Genomic DNA, 17996 nt, shown 5'->3' on the forward strand with positions numbered 1-17996 from the left:
TCCACTAAGATTTCATTTTAATCTATCTTTATGACAGATTAGATTTATTGGAGCCCAAGTTTATACGGCTTGGTAAAACAGACCTTTTTAGGTGCAACAACCTGTAGAGATGTTTTTGCAAGTGTTCGGGTAATAGACCAGGCAGTTCATCTCCACAGGTGGGGTCCACCGAGTCACGCTCCCACCCGCTAATGCTTTGAGCTGACAGAAGGGCATCTCCTCTAACCTCCCCCTCTCTCCACAAAACAAAATTTCAGGTGCAGCCGGTATCGTAACGGTGGGCATCCTGCTGCTGCCAGAAGGGGCAGGGCCTGTTGTACAGGGCTCTGGGAATGAAAAAAAGCGGAGAAAAACCTGTCTGCCTCGGTTAGAACCTTCCCAGGAGATGATGCCGCACAGCTGAAGGTAAGGGTTGAGGTGGGGGGGGAGATGGAAGGAGTAGGCACTCGCATCAGACCGACAGCAGCGCAGCTGGATGGCTCCAGGTCAGCTCGTATGTAAAAATAAGTAGGATCTAAATAAACCCGCTAAGGAGATTAGTGTCAGCTGTTGCGGCTGCCTGTACTGGCGAAGGGTAGAACAGAAATACCTCTTGAGTAGTTTATGGGCTGGACCCCCTTTGGATGCGTGATGCTACAGATAGGTCAGATTAAAAGGACAAGTAAATAAACTGCATTATGTACAGCTCAAAGTGACCATTAGGGAGAGCGTTAGGAGCGTCCACTTGGTTGGACAGTGACGTTTATGTACCTGGTTTAAAAAAAAAACCCAAACCACACCATTTAGCTTGCGTTAGCCAATTTGCTTTCATAGAAATCCTTCTAACCAAGGGAGAGAAAAGTATTATCACTGTACCCGGCATACAGAGCCACGGCTATGGTTGGGGGTGTTGAAACTCTTCTATTAAAAAGGTTCTTTTTCAGTTACCTATAATCGAAATTTTTCAGGCTGAAATTTTCCAGGTCTAATCATAGCCCAAGGGTGAAGTAAAAACATTTCACTGGGAGCTGCTGAGCGCTCAGCACTTCTGAAAATCAGGTCATTCATTTAGATGTCTTTATATATACTTAAGAGCTGATTTTAAACACCTCTTTTTGAACATATTGGCCTTTCAGTCAATCTTTTTCACCCACTTATCAATGTCTAATTTACGTCGATTTGCACAGCTGCACAGCATTTGAAATGCTCTATCTTTCAATTTATCCTTTCTCAATCATTTATGTCTTTAGAATATCAAGATTTTTCCACGGTGAGAACTACAGCTGGCCAAACAGGAATTTTATATCCAGTATGTTTTACAGGCGGGATACTTAACAGGCTTCTGGGTTACACAAAGTGAGTTTTTAGGGCTAACCCCTAGCCTTAATTCTGTTTCTGAGAACATAAGCCCTCCAGCTGACTGAATCTGACTCCATTTCAGAGCATGTAGAAAAACAGTGACTTGCTTTAAATGGCACTCCCACAGGAGCAGAGACTTTGGTGAACACCTGGAAATAATTAATCGCTACTTTATTTTTAAAATTAATTAGCATATGATTTAATTTAGTTGACCTTCAAATGAAAATTCAGTTCTTATTACGCGCTAACAAATTCAAATCAGCGTATTGTGCACAGAAACTTTGCCGTGATAGCATAATGGGGAGTTCATTCTTCACCCGTACTAAATCTAGTTCTTTTTTTTTTTTTGCATTTTTCTACCAGAAAGCCCTATCGTTAAATCAGGTTAAACAGTAATTGGTAGGATAGGTAACCGAGATGAAGAACACTCTCCTCTCTCGTAACCACGCACACGCACACATACTCCTCTTAAAAAAAAAATAAAATCCCATGTTCAAACCCATCCACAGCTAAACACAACGTGGTCCATTTAAAATGAGTTTCTAGTCCCAGCACAATCGTGTATGGACAGGCACACTAGACCGAGTGCAGCCTGTCTCATACGTTTTATCTGCTGCATAAACATTAATGACTTTAATCACTTTGTTCTGCCCTTACACTTCATAAAGAGAAGCATCTCTAACTTGAAATACGCTGCGTAGAAAGGATCTACTTCCATATGCACAGTAATGAAGCGCTACGAAGGTGCTGCCTAGAGATGTCAGCTCTCCCCCCAAGAGCTAACAGTTATGCGTGCAAGTTTTCAAGGGTAAAATTGCAACATTTCTTTGCGGTATTTCCAGACAGTGGAAACAGAAACTTGGCACAGCCTGGAATAAGTGGCTACCTTCACAGCATAACATCAAACATCTTGATATTCTTGGAATATGACTGTTCTGCTTTTATTTTTTTTTTTTTTTGGAGGACAGACACAGCACTCAAAAAATTCAGTCAGCTCAAAGGCCACACGCAAACTGGGCCCACGTGGACTTTTTTCCCCTGTACAGTGTCTCTTCTATTGTGAGTAACAGAAGAGAGAAACTTTCACATTAATATGAGATTTGTAATCTCACAGTAGGTTTTCACTCTAATCAGAGCCCCTCAAGACATGATTCCTGCACGGTTCCATGCACTTATCACAAAACACCCCCTTTCATGTTCCCAATCCTTCCCCTTTTCCTTTCAAAAAAACTGCCAAAGACTACTCAGGTAAGACAAAAAATACTGGAACTTCATGGTAGCAGAGATACGCGTGCTCGGTTTTTGAATACCACCACATTTTAGAGCAATAAATAACTATTTCAATGTGTTTGCTATATTCTAATCCCAGAAGTATGAGAAAAAATAAGCAGAAAAACTACTAGTCAACTCTAATTGGAGTCAAAATACTTGTTTTGGTGCACTCACCAGAACTGACATTTGAAAGACTGCTATACTTCCATGGTAGGCCTGGAAACCTCCTATTCCGAGTGATTTAAACTATGCATTTTGGGAATACGTAGCCTAGACTTACTTGCCACCAATCTCCTTTCACAGTAATCAGGTGGAAGGACTGGAAAAACATAATTTCTATAAATGCTTTGCATCCAGTTCATTTAGTTGAAGATAAACCGCAGAAATGAGTACACTCCAGAACCTGGCAGGTTTTAGCTGTGTTAACGCAGTGGGCAAACAATTTGAAGGCTGAAATTTATTTCAGGAGCAGCAGGTGTTTTCAGAAATGCCAGGATTTTGTAAAAGCGCCATTTCCCAAGCAGTAGCAAGTTTTTCGTAACACTGGTATTCACTTTAAAACACCTCAAACTCTAAAATCTGAAAAGTTGAAAGCCTGCTAATGGAAATAAAGATTAAAACCACGGCCTGGTGGATGCGGCAGCGTCACCGTTCAAAATTCTTGGTTACATTTAAAAAACTCGCAAGCAAATCCCCAAACGTGTTCTTTTCCCCACCATTCCTTTTTTCTACTGGTACGACTTTACAAATAAAATAAGTGGAGGAGAGTCTTTCTTGCTCCTTTTTCCCTTACCAGATGCTTTCCGTCTTACTTTTGAGGAGAAGGTAGGACCATCGAAGAGAAACCGCCCTTCGGATTTCTCAGGGCACTATCTCTTCCGTCAGCCTCTCAAGAGAAGAGGGGAAAACACTATGCTCAGAGTATTACAGGAAAAGCAAGACCTATAGCACCACAATGGCTACTTCCCTGAGACGAGACAATTAACACAATGGGTGAAAAAACTGGAGTGGTTACACACTGAGACGGTCACTGAAAAGCAAAGCAGAAGACACTGGCTTCATAGTCAGGAACAAGCATTCAAAGCAATACCAGAACGCTGGGATCTTCAGTAAGACTGCAGACAGAAAAAAAAAAAAAAATCCAAACCCAAAGCCTCACCATGACCCTCACATTATGAAATATAAAAAACGCATCTGTTGGGGGATCTTATAGATAGAGGATACATAAACAGGCCAAATGTCAGGGAAAAAAAAAAAAAAAGAGAAATGAATGACAGGCAATCACCAACTATGCTGGGGCTGAATTTCTGCCTTCCACTAGCCTTGCCACGGCTTCAATCCGTGAAGATATCAAAAGCAAAAGCCAGTGCTCCAGCAAGGGTTGGTGCTTTTTTTTTTTTCTTTTTTTTTTTCCCCCCGCAGGATCAATCAATCAGTTAAGAAAGCACTTAAATCAACCTGCACAAGGCTTTGAACTCATAATCAGGTAAGTATGTGGGCTCTCTCGCATGTGTCTTTGGAACAAAAGGGCAAGATCTCACACCCCGTCACACTTATCTAGAAAAATGAGAAGAGAGTCAAGCAGCGACGCTGAATTACACATTAAGTCTTTTAAAATAAATAAGTTAATGGATGTTAATAATTATGTTATCTCAGTAAAATGCATTAAAATTTTCTATTAGTCTTTCTTGAAGGCTGTACTGATGGACTGTATTTATTATAGATAGCATAACTGTTTTGAATTACCAGTAGCGAACGTTTTATAAATCACCCAGGCTTTTTCCTGACGTACCCCCAGAAAAATGCCAAAAACCATAGACCGGCACAAGCAATTAATAGCGTGATATCATAAAAGTATCAAAACCAATACGTCTGTGCACTGGTTCCTATCTGTAAACCAACAACTCCACAGGAAAAATCTCAGCTTGAAACATTTAAATTAGATCATCTCTCTTTCTTGTTTCCTAAACTCCCTGTCATTTGGCCCCGTGACACTTTTAAATATTTATCACAAACTAAATGATCTGAGTGCCCAGCACAGTCTGCACAAGATAAACACTACTTTCTCCCTCTCAATTATGACTTCATCTCCTCCTGTCTCCTCTTGATGTGTTTATAGCTATTGTGTTTTTCTTTTTCCCCATCAGGAGAGCACGGAATAGGCAGCTAATATTGCTGAGATAGATGTGCACGCTCAACTTTACGCCTGTGAGTCGCCCCAGCGAGCCCAAGCTTTGGGCTTATGTCTGATATGTCATGTATGATATTTTAGTATTAGCTCTATAACAAGAGGACTTAGGAATTCATAACATCTCTCCTACCAGCATAACAGCTGGTGCCAAGTACTTCATTACAAAGACTGTTGTAAATGAAAATCCAAGCATTTACCTATTCCTGTATCCTTTAACTGTGATTTTGGCAATTTCCAGACAAAGGAAAATAAGGCTTTACAAAATGGCCTCTTGGGAATGGGCATTTTGAAAGACAATTTACAATCTGTACCTTTATCCTCGCTCAGCTCTGTTTCTTCTGCTGGTGATAGGCTGGCTACAGCTGAAGGTTTTGTCTCATCTATAAGAACCAAGGAAATGAAAGAGAAGTTATTCATTAGATAGCAAACTGATGAACCACTTTACTGAAAAAAAGCGTTACGCCTTATTGAGGCCAGATACTAGGCCTGAATTTGATTTTCTGGGCTTCCATCCATTCACCGGCCATTACAGGTCTGATTGTCTTCCCCCTAAGCCAGGGGTAAACTTACATTACGATACTGCCAGATCAAGTCTATATTTCAATTTCTCATAATACAGCGAGAGGACCAGCTAGCAGTTTCATGGGTAGGCTGGTGTTGCTATTTGCTTAGAGATTCTTTTTTTTTTCATTTAATCCATCTATTTTGAGAAAAAAAACCAATTAAGCCATTCTTAACTTTAATCATGTGCATGAATCCCATTGGAATCAAAATGATTACATGCAAATGCTTTCCTGAAAATAGACGCTTTCATGAATCAGGCCTGAAATCTAGCAAGTCCCTGAAAATCTGTGGCTTGGATTTTTTTCATCGGCAGACCATGCAGGTAAAACTATTGGAGTTAACAGATAAAGCTAGTACCTGAATTTAATAGAATTTTTAAACTTTCACTGTTGCTTTTTCTTGGCAATTTCTATAGTTCTAAAACCTTTATAAGCCTTTGTTTTCATTTCTCTCCTTGTATTTCTTTCATACAGACTTGCCTCTGATGATTCTGACAAAATTTTTTTTCCTAATACAGTTATCGAGTGTTTTTAACTAGCTTGAAACAAGAGCTCTGAACCACCTGCCATTTTGTTGTTCCACGTGTTAACTGGGAAGTTCACTGATGATAGACCGGAGGCCAGACTTTAAAAAAAATCCCACGGTAATAGCTGAAAAATTTCAGGGCAGTCTTTGTGCACTATATCCGTTTTTTTTCCACTATTCTGTAATAAAAATATATAAATCTTTATGTAACAGACTGGGTAAGACTACAGCGTCCATTTTTATGTAACAGACTGGGTAAGAATACAGCGTCTATTTTTGCTCTTGCATTTTCTTTCACAATATCAAAGTATATTGTTTGTGATTTGTCACACTCAGGTGAAGGTTATGCCTTTTTGGTTTAGAAAATACAAATAAGAACTGTAACATTTGATGGGATTGCTCCTTAGAGTGATCATTCATAGTGATTAGAAACATTTTAGGCGTACAACTGCCTAGCTTAGAAAATCAGGCCATTTTCTACTACCAAGAAAGGGCACAGAAGCAGCAATCTAAAAGTTCCCGACGATGTTTTGCCTCCACAATGAGTAGAGTGGAAAGCAGCAGCAGCAACTCATTAGCTGAACGTAACTAACTCGAGGTAATTATACACCTCTCCCTTCTTGTCACTATGTGAACCAGTAGGGATAAACGTTAAGCCGAGTAATTTTTTCCCGTAACACTGCACGCCTGTGGTTTAGGAGGTGATTCATGGACTATGCGTAGGCACAACGCTATCTTTAGGCATGTACCTAAAACGTGATCCTGAAGTATGAGATTTTCTGGATCTGGGACCTAAAATGTCTGGATCTTTTCTTTGACGCTTTTCATGAAAGCAACAAAACACGACTACCGACATGAGATAGGAAAAGAATGTACATCATGGCTCTGATAAACCAGCTCTGACAGCTCGTAACATAACGAGTCATAATGACGGTTTTGGGAAAAACACAATGCATTTAAGACACCTCCAGTAGCAAAGTCGTAATTTAGAGAGGTACACATTCCTTAATTCTCTTGGGAAAAATGAAACGTATCTCATTCAATCGAACTGTTTTTCAAATCAAAATACCGGGGAAGTACGCACTCCATCAGAGTGAACAGAGCTGACAAGCACAACGGGCTGTATTTGGCACCTGCCGACAGTAGTATAACCGAGTTTAACGGGAACCTCTGCAGGCGGAGCTAGGAGCTCTTACGCGAGCTAGCAGCCAAGCAGTACCTGGCATGGTTAAAAGCTCAATATTGCTTGGGCAAAGCTACGCATCTGCCTAGTCAGAGATTCAGAACAGAGTCTAGAATCAGAGCAACTCATTCCTCCCTTCTCCCTGGTCCCCTTTGCCTGTTTAAAATGTGGCTAGCATAAAAGCGAAAAAAATCAGGAAAGGAAACGTGGTTGTCCTCCAGCACTTACAGAACACCACTGCATACTTATCTTGGGGAGGATAAAGGGCCTAGGTCCAAAGTTTGCGGAGGTCCATGGGAGTCTCTTTTATTCTGTAATACTATGCGCCTATCGCTTCACCTCCTACTGACTGCCCCGCAGAAGGACATGAAGAAGAGGTGACAAAGGGGCATGAAACATAGAAGGACTTCAAGCACTTGTGGACAGCACGAGCTGTTAACACCTAGTTGCAGAAGACTGACCTGTGGAGTGCAGGGAGCAATGCTGCACTTCCACATACGCGCTGCCCAACACGCAGGACAAAAAGAAAGACCCTTATCAAATGAGTTGCTCATCTGGAAACAGCCACAATGCGGTAAGCAAACCAGATATGTCAAGAATCTAGGCCTTCTAAATTTTTTTTGCTGCATTTACTGGTCGGCCTTCTTCAGCTCAACCTCCCCCATATTGAAAACCATCTTCAATTCCGATTAAAGAAAAAAAAGTTCTGAAGAAAGCTGTTTCGTGCTCTCTGGATTAAGTATGTATAGGCAACATCCTGCACTACAATGAGAAAGAAACCAACCAAACAAGAAAAGCATTGTGTTACATGTAACACCACAGTAAAATAAATCCTTAAGAAATGAGGGAATTTACAGACATTTTGATTGTCACTTCAGCTCTTTTGACAATTGATTAATTCTACTTGTCCTTTGCACTGAACAGAGTTGGACAGGATGAAAAATACAACCATAAACAGAAAAAAAAATCTATTGTGAACACAGACTGACATTATATTTTAAGATATTGAACTCACTATAATTTATAAGCATGCCATCTGCAAACCCCACTGCTCGTGAACTCTGACATTCTTTTGCAATATATGCAATATCTTTCTGTATGGATTTAAATCTTCATAACCCCTGAGCTTTGTGTAGACAATTGATTAAAATCCGAAAATACCCTTTAAAATCTTCTGAAGTACAGTTTTCATGAATGGAAGGCTGCTTCCTCCTCCTCCAAATTTCCTTTTCCCCCATTTCTAGTCTATGCAGAAAGCTATTTTGCTGTAGACGGAGGGAAAATTCAGTCTTTCTAGTTAGAGGATTAGCTAGGGGTAGAGTCCACCTTAAAAGGAGAACCTAGAGCTGGTAAGCTAAAGAGGGAAGTCTGCATTCCCATACATTCATTCATAATGAATGGAGTTGTGGTCTCTGATGGGAGAATTGCTCGAGACCCTGAGCTAATCTGGTGAAAATGCACAAACATTCAATAGCATTGACTAAAGCTATTGTTCACCAACGTGGCTAAAACCTGGGAAGGCCCTTTAAGGAACTCAGTACAAACCTGCTTCTCGGCTCTGGCCCTCGGTTTCTTCAGTGTTTTGCTTCTCCTCTGTGCCATCACCACCTATAGAGGAAAACACATAGAAATTATTTATGACGTGTCTTTTTATTGGTAACAGCAGCAGCAATATTAACTGTAACCAATGCAGCACAAACTGCTAATTTACAGCAAGATGCTGTGATAAAAGGGGAGGGATGTAAAGGTAAACTGAAAAAACCTGCAATCGTAACCTGTTACATTTAAAACAGTCACATTTTCACATCTCAAGCTCAGGAAGGGGGATTAGACTGAAGATTTTTATCTCAATAGGCACACTGGAAATATCTGTGTACCAAATAAAGGTATGTTTCCCTAAATACTGTCTGCAACAGATGAAATTGTTGCTTGAGCTTAATCTATGTACATTATGAAGATTTTTTTCCTAAGATTATTTTCCTTCAGTAACATTTCCACAAGATCCCCGAAGTGGCTGAGTTTCTGACTTGCAGAACCTACTGTTGATGCCTATGGAAGGTAAGATTAGGAGGGGAAGAATCGCCCGAAATTTATTTTAAAGGAAAAAGCATAACGCCACTTAGCTGAAGCATAAAAATGCATCACAAACGACTGCAAAGAAGGGAGCAAAACAAACCAAAGTAAGATTGCTAGGATTGAATGCGTTTTCCCCCTTTTTACATTCACATTCATTCCCAATTTTCTCCACTACTTTACATTCGCATTCATTATCCATTTTCTTCCCTCCAGCTCCCTCCTTGGAAGGCAGGTACCAAACAGCGAATCACCACCGAGAAAAGTAACACCCTGGGGAACATCTATGGACGCAAGGATCAAGCTCTCTTAACCTTTGCTTGGCCTGATTAGAAATATATCAGGAAGTCTGTATTTTCAGCGATGGAGAAGGCTCTTTTAGGTTCATAATAATCTCAGGGGCTGCAGTGCAGCACGCTGGATCAGCTGCGATGGCTCCACTCCCTCTTTTCCAGCATGGCGAGATAGACAGCGAGAACAGCTGAGTACCAGCCTTAATGAGGCATTTGAAAAACTGACTGCTGAGCAGATACACTGGGAGAAAAGAAATTCATTTCCCGGTCTGTAAATGGCTTGATAACGGTACACATATTTTTTGCTGTGATCTTTTCTGGCTTCTGGGTTTTTCTGATTATAGCTTCTCTAAAGCAATGCGGTTAAAGTTCCTCGCGCCTCCACCTTGCTTTTACTTAACACATGGAGTCTGCTGAAGAGAACAGCAGTAGCCCAAGTGCAATTAGGTGGATGGAAGAAAAACAGAGAAAGCATGTGTTTTTCAGAAACAAACGTACATCTGGTGGCACGCCGCACTCGGCTAATATTTAAAGGCTGAGGTATGACGCTCTCCCTCTTTCCAGCAGGCAATACATCCCGGCATCCAGCAGATGGGACTAGCGGAGAAGTATTTCCAGGCTGACCCTGCAAGAAAGCTGCTCTCAGGAGCAGATGAGACGAAGCAGGAGTTTGACACCCCACCTGAGAGAAGAGAGGTGGGCAGGGAGCAGCTGATGGCCATCAGCAGAGACTCGGGCCTCCTGCCCACTTGGTAACTCTTTGTACCGATTACCAGCCCTGATGGATGGCCAGCTACAGGGATTTCTTAGCACATTAGTGAGCTCTAACTTGTAAAAAATCGCATTACATGGATGACCAAAATGGCGTGATAGAACCAGCTGGATTTTTTCCCTTTCCCCCTTGAAATCAAAAAGTATTCTTTTCAAAATCAGCGTTCGGCCTGTCCATGCCCATCAGGAGAACTGCACGCAAAATAGGAAGTTAGCTGTACTAGAAGATAAACTTCTCCTTCCCCCTCCCCTTTTCTTCTAAAACGTGGGCTTGGGAATTTGAAAGCTTTGCAGCAAGCAATTAATAAATAAGGAAAAAAATAATCCTTTGTATCACCAGGATGTGTCTCAAAGGGATAAAGTCATCTAGCTCAGGAAGTGTGGCAGGGAACAGTACGTTCAAGGCAATCCTGTAGCCCAACAGTGCAGTGACACTTGAAAAATCCTCACCGTTAGGTCAGATCCAAAGAGAATATTGCATCACCGTGAAACAAGCGGTGCCAGAGCTGAAAGGATTTCATTATGGTCAAGCGCAACGTGTTTCTCTTTGCATAGAAGGACTTTACATTCAGAAAAAGCAGGACAGCCATAAATGGTAACTACCAATATATCATTGAAAATCATTTCAGCAATTACCTTCCTGCATTCACAACGTAAAACTGCATTTCCAGATGACACTTGTTTCTACATCCTTTATAACAAGTACAACCATAACCATGAGTTATTTGGCTAACATCAGGTATTTCAAGGATTCATTCATGTTTATTGCCAAGGGACTACTTCTCTCGCTAAAGTCACTTACTCAGAGCAAACTTCAGCTACAAAAGAAAGTTCAAGTGATCATCTGGTTCATTAGATTATCAGATAAAGCACATATTCATCATAACATTTTGTCAACCCTAAGTCTACTATTTCACTGGAGATTCACTGCTTAAGACTGGTATAACAGAATTATAATTACAGCACTATATATTGGATTCTCAACATGTTTTCCATCTAATGCTTCATTTTATTCCTTTAGAAAGAAAAATGTAAAAGACTTTAAGCAGAAGCTTCACCTCTTGTACTTTGACCCAGTCCAACAGACTGACTGGATCGTGACATGAAAATTAATCTTGATCATCACAATGAAAGTACGTGTTGTGCCTGCCAAGTGACTTCAACAGAAACAGAGAAAAGGGAACACTAAAAAATTAAGAGTGGACAAGTGATCCTCGAGTAAATGACTTGCAGAAGGAAGGGTTAAGCTCTACTTGGCCTGGAGAATCTCTTCATCTCAGGAGAAAGGGAAGAAGCGGGGTACGAATACACCGATAAGAAAGCAAACTATACAGGGTGGAGAAGTGACTAATTCCAAAGCATCTGACAAACAGTTTTTCCATGTTTTAAAAACCGTTCCAATAAGCCTCTCACCAAGTGTCTTCTACTGATGAAGAGTCTTTCTGTAATTATTGCTCTCCATTGGAGCTGGATGCAGAACAAATGGGAAGGCTTTAAGTAGCACACCCTCAAGGCTAAGAGCTGGAAATATATTTTACAAGAGCAGCAAGCCAGTTTTTCACCATATTTTTATTCACCCCTGGCTCTCCTTTTCTTCAGGCAGAAAAGCCAGACCCCGTGCATTTCCCTTGAGTCTTCCCCATGACATTATTAATAATAAAAATGTCTTTTCCACTGGATGGCTTGTACAGTATCTGCCATCCTTCTCTTTCCACTACTGCAGCAATTGGCGATTGCATTTCCTTTAGGTGAAAGCTGTCCCCACAATATCTGCTGTTCCATTATACTAGTAATTGAACAGCAATCTGTCACTCACTCCAAAGGAGACAGAAAAAGTGGCAAACGGCATGTCGTGTCATTTTAGGCCAGCAAATGTAAATGATTTTGATCCACATCAAAAGACAAATGGGAACATCTGTTTCTTTTCCCCGGCATGGCAGTCAGTTGAAAAAACAGGAGTTTGAGAATTACAGTAGCACCTTACAAACAAAATAAGCACATCAGGCACTGAAATACCTACTTCTGGCCATATATTTTCTTTTCCCTTGCCAAGCTGACTACTGCCTGATAGGCGCTTGCCCTCTCCGCTTGGCCTTTTTCTTTGGGATCAGCAAGAAAATTCCCTCCCCGCTCCCCCCGTAATGATATATACCCTCATTTATATTTGGTAGAAAACAGGCTAAACAGCGATCAATCGGCACACTCAGCAAGCTGGCAGAGCAAGCAGAACTTCTAACTAAACCAGAAAACCGGATATTTTGCGAGTGCCTGCCCACTTTATGTTAAGGAGAGGTATTTAGCATGCACAGTGATATGCCAGCTGCAGTAGCAGCCCCCAAATGAAGCAGATGAGACGATAAATAATAAGCTGGCAGTCAGATAGAAGAGGGCTGGGACAAGATCCCTATGAAAGTCCAGAGGGACAAACTCTCAGCCGCAGCGTGAGAGCAGGTTTTAATATTCTGCCCATTTTCTTTGCGAGAGCTCGGCCTGGAGGCACACGGCTTTTTACATCTTTCACTGTTCTTGCAACAAACATGGCAAGTCAAAAATATTAATAGCCTGCTGGCCTCTTGGCTTTTCCCATTTCAGAGCCGAATAAGCGCCAGGTCCGCTCATACACCTACTCCTCTTCAGCAGTACCTTTCTTCACAGGCAGTCAGCGACGTACTTAGAGCTGAGGCTAAAGTCAGCGTCTCAAGAACTGGCGCAAAAAAAGACATTTTCCAGAAGAATTGCAGATAACGTATTTTTACTTAAAGGAAGAAATTCTGCATGTAACCTATACAAACCAGCCTACTTCTACCTCTCCAACATAGATGTTATTAATAATAAAATTGTTTTCGCTACTGAGAATGTGTACTGTACTTATACCATCCATAGTGTGTCACAAGACTACGGTTCCTTCAAACAACCTCCTCCTTCCTGGAGTAGAAATAAAAGAGACAGAGGGCCAGCGCCTCAGGCCCACGTCTCGTTTGCCACTCCCACGTACCTGCGTACGCGCCAGGTCACTGAGCACCAGGTTTGACGCTGTTATATCCCCACATGGCACTTGCCATGCAAGTCTGGATGCACCCTCCGGTTCTCCGGGTGGCCAGGGACCCTGCGTCTCTGCCGGGGTCTGGCCTGGGAATCTCTCCCCAGGCTGGGCCGCGCTTCTATGACAAACACAAATGCAAAGCAAGATCTGGCAGATAAGGGATGCCAGTTGTGAATTATCTTTTTTACAGCACAAAAATATTGCCACGGTAATCATACTAATGATGTGAAGGTCCTTCTAGGATAACAGGGAAACTAATTAATGAGAAAATTAAAAATATAGGCCTTGATCTTACAGCTGTTACATTCTGCACACATGAGTAGATATGCTGACTTCGGTGAAACTCCTAATATGCAAGAAGAAAGCACACATATATCCATGTATACACTCAAGATCATACAGCCTGCAACCATTTTCAGACTATTCCAGTGGCAAAATGATATCAGACATAAAACAAAAAGCACATACACCCAAAGGCCATTATTGCAGAACTACAAACGCATTAAAATGAATCATTAGGGTGGTGGCCTGAGGTTACTGAACATTTTCAGTTTGCATTTTAATTTCTTTTAATTAAATTATGATTTAGGTCAGTTTTAATCACTACTTGTATATAACCCCTTTGGGGTAAATTTTAAGAAGGGTTAGTAAAGAGTTATCTGCAGTAATTGTTTAATGGAGTTATGAGACTTCTTCCCTCCACGCGGCTTCAACAATTTACCTCACTGCAGAGTCAGACCTGAACGCGCTGCTGTCGATGCACCCAGCCTAGCGAAGTTGTCAGCGTAATAAATAACAGGTTTTCATTTTCATGCAGCATTTTGTCAAGAATTGTCAAGGAGTGTGGGAAAAGAATGAGAAAACTGTAGCTCCTGGGGATTATCTCAGAGGTTAAAAATAACGCTATTGTATTTCACCTATTTAACGTCCTGAGAAACAGAGGAGCCTAATCTGAAGCCCACTGAAGTCATCAGGCGTGTTCCCCTGGCCTCACCCCTCCACGGGTCCCAAGGCAAGTAACTCAGCTTCGTTATACCTTTTCTGGCTAGGGAATTACCAGGGGACAAAGCATGGGCCAACAGCTACAGCATCAAATTAGGTGCTCGGAAGACACGAGCCCTCAGATTTGTCCCAGCCCACTTCATACATAACATTGCTGGGAACGTTGTGCTAGGCTGGGTGTAATTCTTCTGTCTGACATACAGTGGGACTCAGATTTTGTAATATAGGTGCACCTGGCAAGAGACATCTAAAATTTCATTGCCAAAGATGCTGATCATCGCTATTTCCGACCATCTGCAGCTGCGACTGTTCAAAACAAATGAAAGCAGACATCTCCTGGAAGCTTGAGCTCTCCAACATAACCAGAAGATGGACATCACAGCCTAGACGTCATATGCAGCCCACACAGAGGACAAAGACAGAATTGGCATTTTGATGCCAAAAATACACACACAGTGTTGCACAAGTATTATCGCAATTATCATAGTATATAAAAGTGGACAGAAATCGCTCATGTGCGCTGATGCATTGGAAGAGCAAGCCGAGGCAGAGCTCGGAGTAGGACGGAGGAAGCCCTGACTTCGAGCCTTACAGGCAGTCCTACCTAAGAGAGACAATAAAAGGGTCCCCATATGTGAAGCTGTACAATACGATCACGAATTTTATCGTTACTATGTCAACTTACTATTTCTTCATACTTCCCCGGTGTGCCTAAGAGACCAGGTAACTGCGCACCGTTAAGGACTGTGGCACAGCTTCTTTTCCAAGCCACAGTCAAAATAAATCATGAGACCTCTTCCAATTTTTTTTGCATACAGGTCACAAAATGACGCGGTGTGGCAATGTAACAAAGTGAAGGAATGGACAAGAAGCCACACAGCAGATCACGCTTGTTAAAAACAGCATTCAAAGTGAACAAAACCATGCACTATTTTGCATCAATATTTCAGAATTAAGGGATTAGCCCTGTCTTCTGCGCTGGACCTGAACAATCACGATGGTTTACTGTTACTCACATCACGGTTAGAAATGAGAAATGAATTCCTTGACAGATGAGTCCCCTGCAGGTATGCTGGTTTGTCACCGTGTATAATTCTCCTCTGACAACATTGCATTAGTCACTTTAGTAACTTGGTATTTTGCACCTTAGCTCGTCTCAGGAGAAAGAAAATCTACTCTGAAGCATCTAGGGTGAAAACAGGAATTACAACTGTTTGCCTGGTTTGGTTTACACACACATACATTCGGCTGCCAAAGGAAACCCAAACGGGTAAACGGTGAAAGCAACAGGATTGCACGTCACCTGCGGAGGCCAAAATGAGCTGCGTTTTCAAAGTTGTCTTGTGTGGCTGCTGCACGGCAATTTAATGAAATCGTAGAAGCCACTTCAGCAATGAAAGGACTCTTCTAAGAAAGGTTTGCTCGGAGAGCAAATACAAATAAAAATACAGATAACCTCCTGGTTTTCCCCTGGCTAAGTGGAAAGCGATCACCCGATATTCTGAGAGCCGTAATCAGTCAAGACAGATGGTGGACTTCAAAACAGAAATGAAAAAAGCAACTATCAACCAAAGCAGATAGGGGTTAATAGCATCACTTTAAATATAACCAATCTGCATTAAGGTGAAACATTTTACAGACGTGTTTGATACACACGCTTCCCAGGGCATTTCTTCTGTAGTATTTTATCTTAATTTAAAATTTTATTTAAGGATTTGGTTTGGTGGCAAAAAGAATACAGTAACTTCTAAGCTATCTTAATAAGAAGTAGCACTTTTAAGGCTGAATAAGAAAGTGTGTGTTTTTGAAGTATAATTATGTGTCTAGATGTTCATTTTGAGTAGATTATGAGTGGAGCAGAAATTTATTGAAGAATATTACTGCCCTGTGGGATGCAAAGAAGATATGTAGCTACAATTTCTCAAATTATAAAAAAAAAGTGCTTGCTATAAACCGAAGAACGTTTTAAAAATGATGAGAAGTCAAATCTACTTAATATTAATCCATACCTTGAAGAGAGAGACAATCAGGTCTGCACAGTATTAGAAGGCCATTAGAAAGACGCTTTGAACGTCCCCGTGTAACGGTAAGACGGTGACACCCAGCTGCACCAGCACGCACCCCCCAGACCCAGGGAGGCGTAAGCCCACCTCAGAGCAAAGCAGCAAAGCCAAGCACTGTTGACTTTTGTGGGTGCGTGCGCTATATCCCTCTCTACGAAGCTACGGAGTGAGCAGCAAAGCTGCAAAAGTTGTGATCTATAAAGGAGAACCAGGCAGGGGAAGCCTTACAGCAGTCTCACAATTAAAGGGCTAAGCTGTAAAATGAGTTTTATTTTCTAGTCCCAAGACTACGTACTTTTTGTCACTGGACAAAAACCTTGTGGGAGAAGGGATGAGGAGCCAGGGCGCCTCCCTCTTGGTGAGCATCCGACCTAATCATCGTGATCTGCAGCACCGGTGCATTGTTGAGTAAGATGTGACTCCATTTCGCCTCATTTCTGCTGCGTACTCCAATCACTAGACTGACATCTCTCATGGACAGAGAGTCCGCTGAGCGAGGCAGGAGCCTGCTGGTGAGCCCCAGACTCCTGACACTGCCAAGCAATGTTTCAGACATTCGATGTTGGCCTTGAAAGCCAAGGGGTCGACAGCGTGATGACCTCATCAGGCAAAGGAACCAACTCTACCAACTCTCTTAAAGGTGATTTGTGTTCATTTTGACCTTCCTGACTTGCCTTATCCATCAAACCGTTCTGCTTCCCATCAAGTGAATAGAAAGCAGACAAAGTTCATTCCGGACGAGCAATTCCAACAGACCAGCTCCTCGCACATACACTGAGCCTCAGCCAAGGTGATCGCGTGAGACCAACACCCTATCAGTCTATCAAGAAGAATCTAGACATTCGTTTTGCAAGACGCTTATGAGAAAAGCTGGAGCAAGACAACTTGCAGAGGTCCAGTTCTGCCTTCACATCCCTCGAGGAAGGAGGGCAAGGAGGATCCTGACCTCAGGAGGCACAGGAGCAGCTTTTGCTGCACGGATTGATTATCTTTCTCCTGGAGGAGGGGAAAGATCAGGCATTTGTGCTGCTGTTATTAGATGTATTAGTTGCCTTTGATACAATATTGATCACCTGCAGACTATGGTGGGAATGGCGCAGCTTTTGGGCAGGCTCCGTTTTCTACCTCGCTGAGAAATCCCATAAGGAAAGAAAGGGCAAGCAGTTTTGCTTCTCCCAGTATCAAGAAAATCTATTGCATACACCTCACCGTTCAGCACATATAGGAGGAACATTTGGGGAAGGCAGCTGAGAGAAATAAGCAACATTTTAAATTTTTGGTTTGTTTGACTTTTGTAAAAATTGTTTGCTTTTGCTTGGAGACCATCAGTAGGTTGAGAACAGGTGACCTGTGGCATCTGTGCTACCTCGTGGCTGCTACGCTGTGACAAGTACTGCCATTTTGGCTACGGAATTACTTCAGGATTGTGTTATGAAGCTAAGACGTGCTAAGTTTTGTTTAGTGCCGAACATATTTTTCTCACCTGAGACTTTACAATCACTCAATCACTGAATGCACCTGACCGAGGGGAAAGGCAAAATTACCACTGGCTGATTTTACTCTCCCAGGACCAAGGAAAGGGGGAGCGTAGAAAATTACGCTGCATGTTTGCACACGTCAAACCTGAAATACTGCAGGGAACCTGGGAGTAAAGAATGCTTCTCCATGTATCCAGTCT

General features: G+C 41.9%; 1 protein-coding gene across 6 annotated transcripts in view; it reads right to left on the bottom strand.

Annotated features, from left to right (window-relative positions):
• MACROD2 (mono-ADP ribosylhydrolase 2) overlaps positions 1-17996 on the bottom strand; it is an 890626-nt gene that overhangs the window by 45625 nt on the left and 827005 nt on the right. For all 6 annotated transcript variants that reach the window (XM_074578439.1, XM_074578437.1, XM_074578438.1 and 3 more), the window contains exons 12-13: positions 8619-8681; positions 5113-5181 (exon numbers count right to left, since the gene is read on the bottom strand). In XM_074578439.1, coding sequence (XP_074434540.1) covers positions 5113-5181; positions 8619-8681 — 132 coding nt within the window. The remainder of the gene's footprint in view (positions 1-5112; positions 5182-8618; positions 8682-17996) is intronic.

Source organism: Larus michahellis, chromosome 3, assembly GCF_964199755.1.
Source record: "Larus michahellis chromosome 3, bLarMic1.1, whole genome shotgun sequence".
Classification (NCBI taxonomy): domain Eukaryota; kingdom Metazoa; phylum Chordata; class Aves; order Charadriiformes; family Laridae; genus Larus; species Larus michahellis.